This window comes from Mycetomoellerius zeteki, unplaced genomic scaffold (assembly GCF_001594055.1).
Source record: "Mycetomoellerius zeteki isolate Tzet28-1 unplaced genomic scaffold, Tzet1.0 scaffold155, whole genome shotgun sequence".
NCBI classification, from domain to species: Eukaryota; Metazoa; Arthropoda; class Insecta; order Hymenoptera; family Formicidae; genus Mycetomoellerius; species Mycetomoellerius zeteki.
The window spans coordinates 541231-562718 of NW_017256500.1; the positions used below are offsets into that span (position 1 = coordinate 541231).

Sequence of the window (21488 nt, forward strand, 5' to 3'; positions counted from 1 at the left end):
ATAGGTGACATTATCGCTTAGGTAATCAACTTGAAGTGTAATATTTTAATAGTAATCATAATGAAGTTACAGGATGCCTTTATACAGTATGTATAGATAGACAGCGTCATAATATAGTTTTCCTTAAGTAATTCGTTCAATATATTTATGCTTAATCATTTTATAAGTTTATTATCGTCTATAATGAAAGTGAGAGTGAGAGAGAGAGAGAGAGACTGAGAGAGATAGAGAGAGAGAGAAAGAGAGAGAGAAAGATAGAAACAGAGATATGTAGAACGTGTATTCGTAAAACCTTTATGTGAAAAAACAAGCCTCAACTCGGTGATTACAAACGAACGATATATTCTTTGTTTCATTTTTTATTAATCGCAAGCGTACTTGGTACATATGTATACGCGTATACTATGCTTATCTCTCGTCATTATTAATTTCCTCGCTTCATCGATGACACGTTAGGGACACGCATTTTAATATTTCTGCTAGATGAGTGAAACGCGAGGAACGTTCATTAGCTTACATGACTCTCCTCTCTTGCCTATCCGCAAGAAAAAATCGCTCTAGAATCGTATTTATATATTAATAAAAATCGCGTTGAAACTTTTTTCTTTTATCTTTACAAATGTTATATCACCTAATTGTGGAAATTTGTACAGTTTTTTTAATAAAGATTTTGTTGCCTCCTAATTATTTAATTATACACACTGTCGCGTACGCGCATAGTAAATAATTACACGCGATGCGTTAATTAAGTTAATTTCTTCTCCTCGTCGCTTTGGCTTCGCGGACTAACATACATCATTTTTGATACACGAACACGATGCGAAAATGTATTTTTCTTAAATTTCGCAGATCCTAGATCTCACAGCTAGATCCTGCATCCAGCAGATGGAATTTTTTCCTATAATACATCATTTCAACTATATTCTAACAAAATCCAACAATCTCGGGAAAGTCTTCAAGATTCAAACTGATTGGATCGATTACTTATAATAGGAATTTTAGAATCTAATTTCGAACTCTCGAAGGATGCCCGCGTTGCAACTAACACTGCGATGCAACTAACACTGTTATTAAAAAATAAATCAATCAAGAATAGCGCGCACATATATAGGTATATTTAAGATCTAGAAACATCGGTAATTAGATCGAGGTAAATACACATCGCAAGCCGTTTAACAATTCACAGAGCTTCGCAGAGACACTTCGATCGTTCTCGCTTATGACGTACGATTCCTTTGCCAAGCGACGGTATAATAATAACGATAAATTAATTTTATAATTATAGCAATAAATAATATTACTGGGATACGCGCTTCGTCTAATCGTTGCTAAGGACAAAGAGGAGCGGAATTGGGATAATATTGAATTTCGTGCGCGTTTACATTTATAACGAGTCTGTAGAAACTATATAACTAGACTATAGAAGAGCTTGTGGCATGCATGTGTAAGAAGGGGACTAAATGGTCCACTCGTTGATCTTTACAATACGTTTTTCCAGTGCAAACAAATATGAAGTGTAAAAAAGGAATAGCGTAACAAGGATCTTTGGGGGACTGTTATGTTCGTCGAGTTCTTTACGTTTTTTTTTTACAGAGCACCTGTTTTACAAGTATAATGGGGTTTACTAAACTTCTTCTCTCTGAAAAATTCCGATATGGATATATCAATGTGTAATTATTACTATAGGCTGTCTTCCATGGATTTACGGTATCGTTACAATATGATCACGGAGAATAACCCGATTATACTCGAGAATTGTTCGCTTTGTAGAAGTAAATGATTGATATTCTGCAAAGTCGAAATACGCGGACCGTTCTAAGCTAAGTAATCTTGCATTGACGTTATTTCTGAAGAAACGCCTATTACAATCGAGAGTTCTAAGACGAACGTATATCCCACAATAGTTCTGTACATTAATAAAAACGAGTACTTCTCATCTTTCGAAGCGACCGCATAGATCACCCAGACTGACTTCTGGGCTATGTCGAAATCTCGATCACCGGTTCCGCGGTATTATTATTGAGCATCTCTTGCTTTTCTCTCAACTTCAGGTCATACTGCGAGGGCGATGGGGATTCCTTGACCTCGATCGGCGACAGTCCGTCTGTCTCCTCTAAAGGAGATACACCTTCCTCGCTGTCCTCGTCTTCGTCATATTCGACCTCCATCTTAGACTCGTTTATCTCGTGCAAGCGACTGGGAATATAGGCCGGATGATGCGGCAATGACCCATAGCCACTCTCACTGCCATAAGTAACCTTGCCCATGAAGGACCTGATCTCGTCGAAGTAAGTGTCCTCCCGCTCGTTCTCGTTACTGCTTCCAGGCGAGTCGGCGACCGATACCACTCCGCTACCGTCGTCAGCCTCGTGCTTTTTCAGATGTCTGTCCAGATTGGTCTGCTGTCCGAAACATCTTTCGCAAAGCGGGCACTTGAACGGTCTTTGCTTGTCATGGATGTTCCTGACATGTCTCTGCAGATTGCTCGAGATGCTGAAGGACCTCTCACAGTACTTGCACTTGTATGGCTGCTCACCAGTGTGAGTCCTCAGATGCCTCGTTAAATTGGCTGAGCGGGGGAACACTTTGCCGCAGAATTTACAAGAATACCGATCCTTCATCTTGCCGTGAACGTGATGATGGTGATGATGATGATGATGATGATGGGGCGACATCACGGCTTCTTGGAATGGCTTCACACCAGGGAACGCGCTCAGTGGCGGCCGGGCAAGCAGGTCGAATCCTGGCCTAGCGCCGCTGAGCCCGTTCATAAGCGAGCCTAAAAAAGGAAGTCCGCGCGGTGGAGCAAAGGGTGGAAGTGGAGGTATCAGCCTAGATTCCGGGGTAGCTCCTCCTGGAGGTGGCGGTGCGCTAGGAAATCCCGGAAAGGTTCCTGCTGGATTGCGATACATAGTTTCGAGGAACATCGGATGTATCGGTCTAGGATAAGCCATGTGGGGTGGTGTATTGGTTGGCGGTTGTTCAATTGGCAGGCTAGTCCTCAAGTGCGGGCTACTTCTTGGAACGTCCTTAGACTCAAGCTCCATCAGCGGTGGCGCAGCAGTATCTTCTTCCTGTTTCGGAGGATCGGGAGGTGCGGGCGTTTCCTCCATTGGTACTGGCGCTGGCGACGGTGTGCGGCTTTTTCTATTCGCAATTCTTGAAAGCGCATCATGCTTCTTGGTCTGCACCCTTAGATCTAATGGTTGCTCGGTCGTCTCTTCCTTCGAAGTGCTTTCAATTTCCATTTTTCGTTCATGGCTTCTAGCTGCTTCTTTTCTCTTTGATAGATCATCGTCACTCTCCGGCGTCGGTTGAATCGGAGGTCTAGCCGGAGATGGCCTAAACGTAGATGTGGCTTCCTCCGCCGTGGAAGGAGAGACCTTATTGTGTTGCGACAATATTCTCGGAGGAGTAAAACGTTCCTTCTTGGGACTGTCACTTCTCTTCTCGGCCTCTTCGATTTTCGGCGGAAAAAGTAGAGGCGTGTTCAGAAAATTCGGAGCATTCGGGAAAATTCCCGGATAGGGACCCATCAGACTAGGTGGATAAAAAGGCAAACCACCTGGTAAGTTCACGGGAGGCCGTGGATACACCAGAAAAGGGCTCGTTGCTGGCGTCGGTAATTGAGGCATGGTTCCAGGTGGACCGGTTGGAGTTGTGGAATCGCAAAATCGCTTATGTTTCGATAGTGATGTTACCGTGCTGAAGGACTGTCCGCATTTACCGCACTTGATCTGCATGCGACAGTCGGCATGCATACGCTTGTGCCGACATAAATTGGAAAACTGCGTGTACGCCTTAAAACAGACCTCGCACTGGAAGGGTTTTACGCTGCTGTGGATGTGGGTGTGTTGCTTCAGGCCGGAACTAGTCGCAAAGGTCTTGCCACACTCCGTGCAGGCGTGACTCCTCGCTCCCACGTGATGCGTTCTTATATGACGTTGTAGGTTTGATGGGTCCGTGAAGACCTGCCGAATGTTCGACTTTTAGCGATACTAGAAGATGCTACTGGATCCAAAAATATTGTCTGATTTCGATGAATAAAGCACGAATTTGAAGCTTACCTTCGGACAATTCTCGCAGGGATAGTTCCTAAGATCACCGTGAACGATAGCACGATGTCGCACCAGAAGCGGCCGCCAAGCGTAAGCACGGGGACAACTGTCGCAACGGTGCTGTTCCGCTGGATATCTATGACAAGTCACCAGGTGGCTATCCAATCTGAAAATAACAGATGCAAACATTTCATTCCACTGCGTTATAAGCAGTAAAATATTTATATTTTTAGAGAAGATAAAAACCGATAATCGTGCATAATTTATATATATTTTTGAAGGAAGCTACCAATATTTTCCTTTATTTTTTTAAAAATTCATTTAGATTAAATATTTGATGGAATAGCGATAATTGCCACTACCATGTAAAAATATCTTTGGACATTACTCTCTATACTTCTTCTGCGAAGTTTAATGCTATTTAATCAAAGCACCACATCGGGCAAGCAGGATGTAATACAGTAACCAACCTGCACCGACAAAGATTGTGTCGAGCGCAGTCTTGGATGATGACTAAGTGACTTCGACTGCACAGTGGCGAGTCGGCTCTGAAATAACGGTCGCACACCCATGAAGAAGAGGGCGGTCGTCGCGCACGAACACACGCCGTCACGAAGAAAAGCCGTTCTAAGGGGATTGTCACAGGGTAGGCACACGGGTTATCGTCACATGGGATGGTGTGCCACAGCATTGATTTTACACCCCCGAACACACGCGCCGTGTGAAACCCATTCGTGATGAGATAGTGCCTTCATGGTGCCACGACGGTGTGCCGCGCTAGATGAGCTACGAGCACGCGACGCCTTCGATGATGCATAAGGGGGTGGCTCTAGCGCGTCTGATTACGAATCCCGATGAAGGGTTTAACGCCCCACAACAGGTGAATCTGCCGCGTCAGGGAATGCAGTTTAATGTCGACTGAGAGAACGAAAACTAGATGTGAAAATATCAACGAAGATAAAAAAACGAGAACTGATTAACTTTACTCGACACTTTAATTTGTGTATCCCTTGACTTATGTTTAATATGTAAATTATTTTTGCTGGTTATAAAAGAAATGGTAGGTATATATCGATTATTTGATAAGATAAATATGATTGATTGTAAATAAAAGATAATAAGAGTTTTAAACAAAGAACGATACAAACTCATCATCATAGAAAAGAGCTGACGAGAGAAAAGAACAACATATTATTTTCAGTCATAATGCATTTTTAAAAAACTGAACTTGCGCAATTAATAAGATATCAGTAAAAAGAAAAAAATAAAAGGCATATACCACAAGCGCTTGATGTCGTACAACGAAACTTCTTTCAAAGTCAATACATAAAATTACATTAAATTAATAAATAAAATAGACGTTTCGGCCTTCTATTGAGAATAAGATATCATCAGTATATAAATATCAATTATAAATTACGCAGAAATGTATAGTATACAAATAAAAATTGAGTTCTTTCTTCGTTACATGTCTATGTCAATAAGCTCGTTAGATTTCTTATTTTACTTTCTTTCGGTGTGTATTTTCAATGTATCTATAATTTCATGTTCCACAATAATGTTACCGATAGTACGAAAAGAATTTCGCCGCTGTAACATGTCATTCACTAATGATATCAATCTTCATAAATCTGGAACACAGAATCTGGAAATTATGTGGTCGAGTACATCATATCGGTAACATTGTGGAACATGAAATTATAGATACATTGAAAATACACACCGAAAGAAAGTAAAATAAGAAATCTAACGAGCTTATTGACATAGACATGTAACGAAGAAAGAACTCAATTTTTATTTGTATACTATACAATTCTGCGTAATTTATAATTTATATTTATATACTGATGATGGCCCAATAGAAGGCCGAAACGTCTATTCTATTTATTAATTTAATGTAATTTTATGTATTGACTTTGAAAGAAGTTTCGCTGTACGACATCAAGCGCTCGTGATATATGCCTTTTATTTTTCTCTTGTTTTTAAATTTTGACCACGTATTGACATTTAATGTATACCAATAAAAATTCATTCATAAGAAAAAACGCTCAATTGAAGGCCATTAGATATGAAATATTAATATTCAACTGAAATGCATAATATTTGATAGAGTTTGTAATTAATAAAATATGAAGTATTTAGTGACAAAATTATAATCTCTACCTACCAAAAAATCATAAAGATTTGGATGTACTTAAATAATTTATAAAACATATGCATTTAACATTATTTTCCGTAACTTTATGCTAATTATTTTATAATTAAGAACAATGACGTGGCCTCGAGACAAAAAGAAGGCTGACTAAGCATCATTTTCAATCAACCAAGGAGTCTCAAATGCTCAGGTCTCCAAAGAGCACTCTTGAAGCCGCTCGCGTGACAAAAGGCTTTCGCGAACGCGAATTACTAACCCCGAGATTTGAAGGCGATTACGTGGCACCCACTCTCTGGATTCCATCGATTAATTAATAATTGACGATGAAAATCGACGGACGAGCGGCGAGCGCTTTAATGTCGGCCGAGCTGTTATCTTTCGATTTCGATCCGGCCTGTCGCTTTACTGAGCACATAATCGTCGCTCATCTGATTTGAAAAGCGTATAATGATGTGCCATGAATCCTTGATGAGTCGCGCTTTGTGTATCGTCGCGCCAATGATAATAATCTTCGGATAATGCATGGAAATGTGATAATAAAGGAGTTCCATGATTATAGAATTTTTACAGGATACGTGCAACTGTACGATAAATAAAAACAATTGCTCTATCTTCAATTTAGTAATAAAATTACCTACCAGTTTTTACCTACTAAAAAATCATAAAGATTTGAATGTACTTAAATAATGTATAAAATAACATAAGCATTAAAATAGCGTAAATTTGGCATAAATATATTAATAAATAAATATAAATATAATAATCAAAGATAATAAAATAGACTAATGAGCCGAACTGGTTCTACACTGAAAAAAAGTTCTGGTTGAAAATGGACGAATCAGAATTTTCTGGTTAAATTTATTAGAATTCTAGTTGAGATAATCAGAATTCTGATTGATTATATAGATTTAACCAGAAAATTCTGATTTGTCTCATTTTCCACCAGAATTACTATTTAATCCAACCAGACCATTTTCTCAGTGTACGTGCTAGTATATATTAAAAACAGAATATAAATTAAAATCAAAGCTAAGTTACAATATGAAACGTTTCGCGACCTGTAATAAGATCATCCTTCAGTGCACTGAGGAAATTAAAAACAGTAATAACATAAGAATGTAGTAATGTTGAACAAATAGATACAAATGCAAATTTTAATTATTGTACGTGTATGATAATGTCTCCAAGATATTATCGAAATGTGAAATAACGATGATTACATATAATAATAATATTCATTTTTATTTTTATTTGTATTCTGTTTTCATGCATTCTAACACATAGAACCAGTTCGGCTCATCAGCCTTCTTCTCTTTAGAACTTAGAAATTGTTCTTCTATTTTTTAAATATTAATATTATTAAAGCGCGAGAGAGAGATATTTCTCTCTATGTGGAATGAAAAAACAGATTGGTATCTCTCAAAAATAATTATTCTAATAATAAATAAAATTTTTTCAAAAATGTTTAGATACGTTTTCTTATATGTGTTTGTAGTTCTCTAATGTATCTTTTTGAGATTCAAACAAAAAATGATCTTTGCTTATATTTTTTAATTTGTTTAAAGAAATAAAACGATCGTAGCATAAGAGAACTTACAATTCGATATCTTGGAACGGCTTGTCACAGACAGTACACCTCGTTTCTCCTTCCTCCTCGTCCTCTTTGTCTTCATCGACAGTTCCACTATGCTGAGAGGCTGTAAATGACGAATACGATAATACAAATTACAAGTGTTCTTGACACGCCAGTGATAGCGTGAGTAAAACTCGCAATTTTCTCGCAATTTGTGTATGTGTATATGTGAGTAGTCGTATAGCTCTATAAATTACAACCCCTTGCAAACGATGATACGTGATGTGTCATGGTGTGAGCGAATTACGTGATCTAGAACTGCGCGAGGGCCACCGGAGTAGCGTGACAAGTGGACTCGCGGATTGTTTCTGAATTATTAAATTAAAGCGGTAGTATCGCCTGATCTATAACGAAGACATCGATGTTTTATGGGATTCGACGATAATTTAAATAGTTTTGTAGAAATAATAGAAATAATTTTCGACAAATTCGCAAAGTTCATGCCAAACTACTCAATTAGTATTACAATATTTACGTAATTATACGCTTTTGGCGCTGTTAAATAATTTTCGTATACAAATTTGCGCTAATATTGATTCATTTTTATTAATTAATTTGATACGGAATTAGTTTAAACGTGACTTTAATGAATTACATTTATTCTTGGAATTCAGGTAATCAAAATTGCATATCGCTTTTTCATTATAAATTAATTTAAAACATACGACAATTTCTAATAGTTGTTTCAATAAAATAAATAAAATGATTTATTAAATAAAAATAGGTACTATTTTATAAAATATTTACCATCCAGTTAATGATCTCTCTGCCAAATGTTGATCAACATTTATTGTCTATAATATGCTTATAAAATCAACTAGATTTAGTTATAAAGCAGTTCAAGTTATTTCACTACACTGTCACTTTATTCTTTCAACAAGTACGATCCGACACACAAGCGATCGCGAAGACAATAGACACAATGATGTTTTCGTTAGTTGGCGGTACACCGTTCAGTAACTGCAAACGCAAACGGGGGTGTCCAGAATCGCTTGCTATTGGTACAAGCGACGTTGGAGACCAGCCAATCGCAGGTGAGTCGCTACAGCCCCCCAGCGGTATTTCACCCCCGAATATTAGAGCGCAACGGCAGGTAAAATCAGAAACCCATGAAAGAAACAAAGTGCGATTATCAACGATTGAAACACGCAACTAATATGAGTGCTAACAAAATACGGCGCACAAAATATACTAATTAATTTTTATGTAAAAATTTACTTATCTTACATTGATTATTTGTTTATGATACAAATATTTACAAATATGAAAGTAGATGTAATTAATAATAATTAAAGGAATTGAATAAAGCAGATTGTGAAATTATAAAAATTAAAAATAATTTTGAAAAATCATTTTAATCCTTGTATTACGAGTATAAGTGAGATTCCGCTCAAATTTTGAACGGTATCCGACCTCCAACGGTTATTTAAATCTGCCGCTACACTTGTTCCGACCATATGGTCGAGTGATGGCCCCCAACGGACCTTCATGGGAACCGGGCACAACCCCCGTACCACCAACTACGCCCAACGCCATGCTAACCCTCCTTAGTACGTTAATCGCTTCTCTCTCCACGACTAATTCGTAGCGGCACGCCGTGAATTTAGACAATGAAAGATGCGGTCGACCTCCGTTACCCTCCAGACAACGTCGTTGGAAATGAACGCAGTATTGTGAGAAAACGATTCGAATAAAAAACAAATTAATAGCCAACAAATAAGAATATAATCAAGAAATCGGTGTAAGATAATGTTCAGATATGATAATATAATTAAAAAATGCTGATTTAAATACAATAAAAAGGACACGAAAAAGAATACGGAATTAATCTTAAAAATAATTTTTTAATATATGTATATATAAATTTTTTTCTGGTGCAATTAGTACTACAAAATTTTCACATGAATAATTTATACATAAAGATAACGTAAATAAGTAAAGAACTATACATAAATCAACATATAAAAAAATAAATTATAAATACAATATAATAAATATAATTATCTTTTTCTGAATATTTTTGTAATAAGAATTTTTTATAAAGATCTGAAAGAAAGATCGTAATTAAGTATATTGCATATTATCAGACAATCATTTTTCTAAAATTTATGAAGACGGTTAAAAGTATTATGTTAATCGCGTAGAAAGAGTAAGTAGCAAAGTCACGTTGCGGAAAGTCAACAGGTGGGATCCACTGGTAACACCCCCCGCAGTCGAGTAGTCAGTTGGCAGTTGCATGGGAAAAAGTAACGGAAATCAATGTTCTTGCTGCATCGTGACGTCCACAATTTAAACGACATCATTAAAATAATTAAAAATCGATAAATATATCGAAGTAAATCTATTCTTTTATCTATGAGAGAAAGAAAGAGTCATTTATTTTATTACACTTTTCTGTCTTTATAAATTTTAAATAAATTTAATTATAAAAATGTTTTTTTCTATTTAATTAATATTATAAGCTTTGATGAGACTGAATTGCATTGAATTCTTACAATCACTGCTGAAACGACACATAAATTATTTTTTACGAATAAAATATAAAATGTTACATATATATTTTTTTTTTCTAAAATATTAGTATTAAATAATATAATGTAACTATCAAAGAAACTAAAATAAATCTTTGTTTATTCACACAATACGATTTTTTGCAGAAGCGCTTTCTTACTCTTAAAATAATAAAAGTTTTTCTTTTACGATACACACCTCTTTTACATTCAACGATTTAACTAAAAGAAAAAATATATTTTCTTTGATGAAATAAACGGAAAATCGATATCTGCGTGCATCTTTCAATAAAAATTGTCACACGCGACCGTAGCGATTTGGAATCAAACGTCAAATAAATGTGTCATTAGTCCGATGAATCAGATGGGGTTGTAACATGTCACACGCACCTCCCTATCTCGGAGTAAAAAAAAAAGAGTGTCGCGTGCCCTTTTGTATGCGTATACCCCTTTTTTCTCATTCTGACCCGTGCCCTTTTTTTCGGTCATCCCTGAGACCTGGTTATGCGCGTGTTAATCGACAATAGTTGGCTATAAATTATCCGTTGCCCTAATAGAGCTGTCGATGTAAAACACGCCGATGATACAAACGCGTTTCTCGCAAAAAAAAAGGGAAAATGACGATAAAAAAACAAGCCCCGCAGAAAGTCATAAGCACAGCCATAAGTCATCGTAAATGCCCCACAATTGCATCTGCCATATTACCGCAACTCAATTCGTGGTAAAGTTCAAAAATGTCTGGGAAAGGTCATAATTCATAATGTTGCAGTTAATACAAGTAATCGTATCGGCAAACACATACAGATATAACATTAAACAGTTATCTCTTTCTTCCTCTCTCTAACTGGTTAAACATTACATTATATTGTCATCATAGGTTACAATTATTTGCAACTAGAGCTCTAATTTTATTCCGTTTTTCGAAGATACGTGTAAACGTAAAACGTTTATCCGTTTATATTCGCTTTCAAAAAAACTTTTACTTGAAGGTAAATGTTTACACGTTCAATTAGCATATCCGTTTATAAAAGAAATATTTTTCCGAATATACGTGTTTTATTATACATTTAAACGAAAATACATTTACATGTATATTTAACATATCCATCTATGAAAAACATCTTTTCGAATATTTTAACGTTTTTTAATAAAATTAAAAATCGAATTTTTTGCATTTTCTCAATTCGTCACACTCCTTAATAAAGGGATAAACGTTTATATAAAAAAAGTGAAAATATTCGGAAAAACGATTCTAATAAACGGATATACTAATTATACGTAAACGTATTTTCGTTTAAACGTATAATAGCGGCCCTACTTGCAATGTCTTATTTTAATATTTGTTAATTTTCTTTTTTTTTCTCAATTTGATTAAAATACAAGATTTAAAAAATTTATTTAATGTCTCCATATCCTCATTTTATTAAACTATTTTTAACAATAATAAGATTGAAAATAATAAAATTAGATATTTTCTCTTCAAGTGAGATAACATTGAAAAAGAAAAGATTTGTATCTATGAAGGATTAAATATTGAAGGCGAATTTTTGAACGGGTCACGTGTAAGCGGACTATAAATTTTTTAATGTGAATATTCGGTATAGATATATGTATATACGTCTACGAGATTAAGTTAACATACAACTCCAGTTGAATGCCTCGCTACGCGCACCCCATGTAGGCGTGTTAAAATGATTCCTCGCATCTTTTTCTTTCGCTTTCCCTTGTTCTCTTTCCCCGCGAAAAAAATGATCCATCCAAGGGAGAAACGCGGCGCAGATGCCCTTCGCAAGGGTTGATACGAAGCGTACGTCGTTTGTTTGACATCATTATTTCTGCTTGCACGCACCAGCTTGCTCTCTGGAGGAGATTTCTTCGTAAAAATGGCTTTACTGGATTAACGCTAGTACCGCTCTTAAGCCATTTAAAGTCGACATTAATCTCTCTTAAATGCATTAATTGTAAAATTACGTGTCCACCGAGAAAATCTGTAGAACCGGAATCATTATACATAATAAAACAATAATCATTATTATATCTAATGTTGCGCTCTCTCAATTCAAAATAAATTAAATAATTGCAAAATTTACGGATAACTTATATGAATATAAATTATTGCATAAATATTAAAATTTGACATTTATTATTGATTAATAATATAATGACTTTACAGAGAATTTATAATATTAATATAAAGTAAAGAAAATACGCAGATGCAATTTCTTCCGCAACTTAATCTACCCATTATCGTAAAAATAAAGATTCTAATTTCAAAATTAATTTAGAGAAAGTAACATTATCTGTAGGCTAATGACTTAATTACGGCTCTAATTTTCAACTGTTAAAGTTATCTCATAAAATTGCGTCTTCCTTTTGGAATCTGTCTCATTCTATTTAAATATAATATATAAATTTTTCTTTAATTTTGTTGTTTGATAAAAACAATCTTATTATTATTATCTTTTTTATGAGAAAAAATATAATTTATTTTGTTTAATTTTTATATAGATGTTATATATATATATTAATAAATAATACCATATTAATAATGGAATAATAAATGGCAACATGTGATTGTACATATTATTTTCTTATGCATATTTATTATTTCTTATGCATCTGCATGCTTAAAAAAATTCAAGCAGAACTCTCTATGTTAAAAAATATATTTTATTATATTTTTATCAGAAATATGTTACATATTATAGACTGTTAATTATTCCAAACTTTCTCGAGCTTTTTCTAAAGTTAAATATCAGTTTTCTTTTCGATATAAGTTACTATGTGAAAGACGTTTCAATAATAATAATAACTTATCTTCATCAGCTTTGTACAAAGGAAAATTTAGCATTAAACCTATTAATACGTGAATAGTGTATCTTCCATGCGCAAAGGCGCATTTTATGAACATTTCCTAAAATTATAATGAAAAATTGTAGGCGAATTAACTGTAGACTCTGTAACGGCAGAACTTCGACAATAAGCCCGGTTTTAATTGTTGCGACATCTGGGTGTCGCATATAACCCTCCAGCCCTACCAAGTCATCATCCAGATTTTGACCATCGTGCAGAAGTTACAACCAGATAATTGTCGAGCAGTGAGGCACGTAGACGCTACCCTTCTTTGTAAATATATATTCCGAATATATTAATGGCACAATTGTCCACACAATAAAATCCAACGATCGATCAACTAAATTAAACGGACACAATAAAATGGGTTCAAAATTAATTTTAAAGTTGACTTTAAAAAATCAGTTCACATTTATTATACGTAAATGTTGTTGTAAACATTATCAATTTATATGCAATTTTATAAACATATTAAATATAATAATTTTAATTGAAAAATGAAAGATAATTTTTAATTTTCATAATTATGCGCGCAGTGGTTTTGTTCGTATAACGACGGACAAGAAAGATGGTTTCGGACAAAAGTCGAAGCGACACGGGGCACGGCGACATGTGACTCGAACACGTCTATCTGCAAATAATCAGCGCTTATTACCGGACGAGGGTTAATACGCAACGGTCGACCAGGTGAATCACGCCAAAGTCAAGGGTGCATGACGAGCAGCTCGTGCACACAACGATCCACGATTTACCCTCTGCCCGCCCCCGATTCGTCGTTTCGGAAAACACCTGCCCCTGCCATTCATTTGCGTTCATACGCGTAATTGTACGCACACGAGCTGCTAACGTGTATCGCGCGATGTGTATCAGCACAGAAAGTCGTAAAGCCATGCCGAAACGATCGTGACGCCGATATCTTGCCGGCCATCTGAATATTATTTTATATTGTATTTTCTGTTCTCTTCCATTTTTTTGTAGACATTACTCCTCAAAAATAAAAATAATATTGTGCATTGCTTATTTTTTAATGTTTTATTTGGATTGTTAATTCAAATTATTTGTTTAATCTTAAAATTGAATATCTCTGACTTTTTAATATTTCTAAATAACGATATTATCCAATTTACTGATGTTAAAAGTTACATTTATATATGTGTACAAAACGAAAATACAAACATATTATTTGACTGTTATTAAAGTAAAAAGATATCTTTCGGTATTGTCTAATATACCCGAATAGATAAGCTTCGACGCTTTATTCGTAGAAAGACTTGATAAAGAAATAAATCTGGAATTTTGTCTAGTTTAAATTCTTGTGACTTATAGACACTCACCAGTTTCTCGATCGCTTCTGTCCTCGGTTGTGTTCTCGCCCAACATGTCCTGCAGCTGAAGCGGTTCCCGAAGACCCAAAAGAAGTTCTTCACCCAATGCAATGTCGCGAATAGCCTCATACACCATCTATCAGAATTGTTATTTTATAACGCTTAATTCTTAAGTCTTTCAGCAACACAATAAATATTTCAAAATAATTTCAAAATTTTTTATCTTCATAGTGCTAGAAATTATAAATAAAAATTAACTTTGCAAGATTGTAAATTTATAAAATTCATAGGCTAAAATTATTTTTTTTTATTTAAATACTGATATATGTATATAACATATAATTATTATTAAATGTAATTTTTGTGAAATAGTGAATGTACAAAGGATTGTTTTACAATTAGTTGCGTGACATTTTAATAAATTTTTCTATAAAATTTTTCTAGAAAAATTGCACTTTTATATCAAAGATAAAAAAATCACCACAAACATATTACATAAAAGTAGTAATATACAGCAGCATAATTTTTTTTTACTTTACTAAAACTAACTAGTGATAATATATCACAGAAAAAAATACGAAGAGAAAAAAATCTAAAAATAGTAAATGCTATTATTGATGTTTCGGGCGATTGCGTTTAGATTTTATTAAAAAGAATCCCTTTACACGAGGCACATAATCTGCATACAATTTTATGGAGTTTGGTAGCGTCGGGAAGCCATGAAACGATCTTTATAGTGTCGTCACAGGGCCCCATGAAGCATCATTACGATGGCGATTTTGCAGGGCACTGATAGAGAATGTCGCGTTCCCCATTCCCACAGCGATTGCGAGAGGGCGTATAGGAAGTCAGAGAAACGACCCCGTGGGGTGACTTAATAACTAAACACCCTGTATATATGTAGCTTACGTCGCGCCCACAACATCGAGAATACCATGTGCCACGGTTCACAGAGAGAAAGAGAGAAAAAGCCAAATGGACAGAAGCGTAAGCTCGACCCTAAATTGACACCGTGACCTCCATTATTTCCGTTTATATATCTATTCGATGGCCAATCATATATGAACACATTGTTTTTAAAGGCGATTAGAAGAAAAATCTGTCTTTTATATTTCTTTTTATTAAGAGATTCAAAATTAAAATCTATTTAAAACTTACACAGAGATTAATTTTATTACTACACACACAAATTTCGATATTCTCTCTCTCTTATAAAATGAGATTTATAAATATTATAAATATTATTTATTAAAAAATGAATAAAAATTATTTATTTTCTACTAAACAACAAATATACCATATCCAAATATTTTATATCTAAATGGAGTCTCTTAAAAACAATTTATATGTATATTACAGAATGAGTCATTTGAAATAGACGATTGAATACGTAGAAAACAATATGATAATTTTGTAAAGTACTAATAAGCTTTTTAACAATCAATGGCATATGTGCAATAAATTGGAATTCTGCTTAGTGTGTAATTATTGTTTCTTGTTAACTGCAACTGTCGATCGGGTGTCAGTTGCGTATAAAAGTTAAACAGAGGGTGAATCAGAGAGTAGCTGCCAAGTGTCTAAAAGGGGGTTATAATCTTCTTTCTGTTTATAATCATGTAGCAATTTTAATCTTTTCGTAGTATTGTTAAAATTACTGCCAATAATATAAAAAAACTATGAAGATTATATGAAAATTTAAAAAATCTTTTTTGCATGTTATTTAAATAAAATAAGTTAATTTGGTATGTAAGTCGTGCTTATTGTAGTATCCTTTAAATTGTCAGCAATTGCAAGTATTTCTAGCACACAATTAATACAATTTTAATGCAGAATAATTACTTGTGCATGCCACTCGCACACGAGAAGCGAAGAAGTAAAGGATTTCTTTCTATACGCGTGTACAAGGTACTCGGATCGAAAGTGAAGATCGCAGATGTCGATTAGTGATACCAATAATTCACTCTTCTGCGAAATTATCTTACCACTAATCTGTACGCGTTTTTACGCCGTTGTAAAGTGGGTTACGAAACAAGCAAATGTGGATTTGAATTGGTTATTAACGTTGTCTATTTTTACTATTCTAACCGATAACTTGTAAGTTTTTTCATATTTTTAATTTTTTACGGTATAACTAAATTAGATAGTGTGTTAACAATGCCGCATAATAGAAAGGATATATATACTTTATATCGGTACCAAAATATTACATTGCTGATTTAATGATTTTCGAACTTTCAATTATGCTACACACACACACACATTTTCCATTATTGAAAATTGTTCTTACCTGACCGCCGATGAGTACGTGACGCATGTTCACTGCGTGTGAGCTAGCAGTACTTCGTATATATTTCAGCCAATTGTTCGTTTCGTGAGATGCATCCAACCAGCCTCTTACTCCACTGCCCGCTATGCGAACCTAAAATACCCGTAAACGTTACATTATAAATTTCTCTTTATGCTAGCTGATAACAAAAAAATTGTGTTTATATTGTGAGAATAAAAAAATTTAAACTTTTAAATCAATTTTCCCATATTTTTTATTAAAATAAAATTAGTTACTTTGATTTCTACGTATGTACGATTTCTAGTATGTACAATTTCTTTGTAAATATCTAAATTAATAAAATTATTTTTTGGATTGGATCGGTGCACGTGCGTGAAACGGCACGTAAGTACTGTACATTTTTGGTAATGAGAAACCGCAATGTTTTGAACTCGGAACATTACGTTTAACGGACTGTCGCTCACGGATATCATCCTCTCATCGCCCTTGCATCTGCCTTGACTTCCTGTTCCAGCATCCACAAAACGTCCCTACTTTTAGGGCGAGACAAGTGATTTTTTTCAATTGTCTAGCGCGCGGCTTCGACGCCCCGCGATGCTTGGCCGGCCAAGCGTCTCACCCCGATGGGTCGCCGCCGTTCTTGGACACCCCATTTGCCAACGGGAAGCTACGAATATTCTCCTCGTCACCCTCATTTCATGTGGTAAAACACATTTTGCACTTCTATCATGAACTCGTTGTCTCCGCCATTTACGAAAATATTTTGACCATTAAGTTGTATTGATCACCAAGTGTGATTTTTGCAATAATACACTGAAAAAATTTTGTTCATTTTTGGTCCAATGAATGATCGTTAATCAATGTCCGACTTAATGTAGTTAATTCATTGATACAATAACTGGATTCATTTATACAACTATATATTCATTCTTGCAATGAATTTTAGGAATAATTTTATAATCTAAATTATTATGAGAATTCATTGGACCAATTTTCATTATTTTTTCATAATTCAATAAATATTTTATTGAATTATTTACTTACAGTTTTAGTTCAGTGTATCATTGCACGAGATGAAAGTCGTGTTAAATAAATAAAAGACACACTTTAAAAATAAAATACGACTAACAAAAAAAATTATATTAATTACGATAATTAGCCGAATTTTAAACAATAACAAATATAACATCTACTTATTCATTATTATACATATTTTTTTATTGTACAAATTATTAAAATTTATTAAATTAAAAATTTATTTGGAAAACAAAGTAATAATTAAATTTATATAAATGAAATAGCTAATTATTGTTCTTCTCTGTGATTGCAGTTTATGAAGGTTCAGTACAAGAAAAATTTTTTCCTTTTATCTTGATATTATTCTCTTAATTCATACAGAGAGAGATTGAATTTTCTCGATCAAAAGTTGAGATATAAATGAATTCTTCATAGTGTAGAAAAATATAATTTTTATGGCAAGCAAAATCTATATTATTAGTGATACAATGGCAGAGACAATTCTGAATTTTGTTCTTGCAGTTTAAAAAATGTATTAAGATCTCATATCTTTTTGCAATATGAGTTGATGTAGGCTTACACCACCTGCTGGTCTTAAGTATAACTAGTATGCGTCCACAAAAATCAATAAATCTCACAGGTGGATAAGGGTTGGTTCTGCAGGTAAATAATCCCGGCCGCGACGTGTTTTTAAATGACAGAAATTTCTTCAATGGAAGCTTTAAGAGCTGCAGTTTATAAATAATCCTACCAGATTTCAGAAACATCAGATGAACCGCAAGACATTTGGTTCACTTTGACACTTCCTTTTCATTCACATACCGTTGCTCATTTTCGATTCATAGTTAAATCTCCATCTTCCTATTCTTTTGTGATCCTTTCATCTCATTCCTAATCTCTAGTTAAAATCCATAGAACTCAAAACGCATTTCTGCTGCTATTTTTGTGTATTTACGCGCTTCAGTTAATATATACATATTTAATTATAGTTTAATTATATTTTACATTGTTTTGTTTGTTATTTTGAGTAAAAAAAGTTGTATAAAATTTGCAAGTATAATATATGTTATAAAACTTTAAAAATTGGAATTAAATTAAAGAATTTAATATTCAGTTTTCTACATTAATAACATAACAAAATTAATGTATTGGCATTAAAAATTTTTATAAAAATCAGAAGGATAGAAGTAGAGAAAGAACTTAAGTATATCTATATAAATATAATAAATCCACATATAAGCACATGAATGGAAATGAATGTATCACTTTCAATATCGCGCCTTGACATATTAGTCCACGTAGTACAGTTGAAAAACTCGTGACAGTCTACAATAACCGAATGGGAAACAGGACAGTTTAGTAAAGAACGATGAAAAGGAATCAAAGCGGTACGAATTCTCGATGGTCATAATGGCTACTTTGCTACTGGGGACCATTAACGTGCGTTTTTGGAAGATGGGCACGAACCTGAGCGATACAATGGGACATCTTACTAGGTTACACGACAGATTAGGATCTGTCCTGAAGTCTCGCCCACGACAATGATGCGCTAACTTGTTCATTGGCGTAGCAGCGCATTTCTTTGCGAAGAATGACAAATTGCTTATTTACAAAAAAACTGATGTCAGAAGATACATGACCAGAAAAACCTGATTGCAGGATAGCAATTTGAAGACAATGAAATATATATGAAATATATATGTCGCATTAAACGTTACCATGCATTTTGTCACATTTATGCCCGTTTCTACCAATTTAGATTAATTTTAATCTCGGTTCATCTTACTTTTCATCTTTTTCTAATTCTTAGAAAATTAAAAACTAAAAAAAGATAAAAAGTTAATTGAATCGAGATTAAAATTAAACTACATTGATAGAAATAGATATTAATCTGAAAAAGTATTTTAGCATAAAGATATATTTAAATCCAAGCACAACACACACAAACAGATATGGATAATAATTTTTTGAGAGTAAGAAATCTTACATTAAATTTCAATAAACGTTAATATCATTAAGTTTCTGTAACTGTTTATAAAGTATACGCTCAAATTGCTACGGAAAGTTTTTGACCGCATTTCCGACGTTTGTGAGGAAAATTGAGATGCGAATAGTTAGAAAGAGAGATTCGTCACTGGCTTTAACGACCCAGCGGGAAAGTTTCGCCCGCTTTGTCGGCATACGCGGACATGTGCTAACAATTCGTAGGACAGATTTGTCTGGCCGAATATCTTCTGTAATCGTACCGAGCTATTCTAGACGGAACAGAAAATTATAATGCTAGAAATTGTATCGTTGACATCGCACGCACGAAACGTCTTAATAGGTCGCGGATCACAATAAAATCTCTTTATATATAATATTGAAGATCTCGCGTTTTCCTGTATAAAGTAAATAAAATATTTATAATTATTGTATTTTTAGTAATAGAGTTCACATTGTATAAAATAATTGTACTATTTAATAATAATAAACTGAATAAAAGATAAAATGATAAAAAAAAATTAATAATAAAATTTGATACTTGTAAGTTGGTATGTTGGCAATTATAAGTTATTACATAAATTTTAAGTATTCTAAAATATGTTTAACAGTAAATGTTTTTACCAGTACTAAAATTCAAATATTTCGCAAGTCGGATTTTCTCGAAAAAAGCACGAAGTATTTGCGAAACTTGGTCGCAATGAAAAATGTTCACGCGTTGACAAAAAGGATCGAGTAAGTAAAGGCCTAAACTGTAACTGTCCATCAGATCATCTACAGGACGTGCAGTGAAATCCTCGGATAGGCTCGGTATGGGGCTTACGGGATTGTCCCAATACACAAAACACGAGATCGCCTGCCACTCCTTCCTTTTTTTCCTTTGTAATCTCACACCTCCAACAAAGCAAAGGTTTTTCTACGTCGTTTAGGTTTTACCGAAGATGTTCTATGAAAAAAAAGCTGCTTGACAAGACATGATTCTCATTCTGAATGGACAGATTCTCGATCTCAATGGACTCTAAACGGCGATATACCGCATCCTTCGTCGAAATTTTAAACGAGCCACCAAAAAACGTAGTAATATCAACCGTCATATCGATATCTATTGCTTAGATTTCCTATAGAAATTTGTATCTGTTCTCTCAATAACTTCACAAGAGAGTTGCTTTCCATTTACACTGATTCTCAAATAATTCTCACTTGTAACATCATAACTCAGTTGAATGTGCGTTCCTTTTGCATTCTGACAAGTGAGATTCAACTGAGTTTTTACCTATAATCTGCACAAGATCGAGACCGTGTGCCTTAGTGAGTCTGATAAACTTCTAAGTGAGATTATAAATCTGTGTTGACATGTAATAATTTTTTAAAAGTAAAGCCCAAGACACAATGCGAGGGAATAACGGTAGCGATAGGATAACATGATTTCAACCTATCAGAAATCGGATACATCGAAATACACAGTTTCTAATAGGTTGAAATCGTGTTATTCCTATCGCTATCGCTATTCCCTCGCATTGTGTCTTGGGCTTAAACAAGTAATGACGTCACTAATCTGAGTATAAGATACTCAACTCACTTCAGACTCAGTTTCACTTGTGTGTAAATACTGTAAATGGAAAGCAATTAATATATTTACAACACACACACACAGAGAATCTTTATTT

General features: G+C 34.2%; 1 protein-coding gene across 2 annotated transcripts in view; it reads right to left on the reverse strand.

Moving 5' to 3' along the window:
* Positions 1–693: 693 nt before the first annotated feature.
* LOC108720851 (PR domain zinc finger protein 16) overlaps positions 694–21488 on the reverse strand; it is a 39672-nt gene continuing 18877 nt past the window's right edge. Inside the window, exons 4-8 of one of the 2 annotated variants that reach the window (XM_018445092.1) lie at positions 16822–16953; positions 14544–14670; positions 7811–7910; positions 4068–4224; positions 694–3971 (exon numbers count right to left, since the gene is read on the reverse strand). In XM_018445092.1, the coding sequence (XP_018300594.1) occupies positions 1980–3971; positions 4068–4224; positions 7811–7910; positions 14544–14670; positions 16822–16953 (2508 nt within the window). In that variant the 3' untranslated portion in view covers positions 694–1979. Of the gene's footprint in view, positions 3987–4067; positions 4225–7810; positions 7911–14543; positions 14671–16821; positions 16954–21488 lie in introns of both variants that reach the window. The other variant, XM_018445091.1, reaches the window with a different exon arrangement.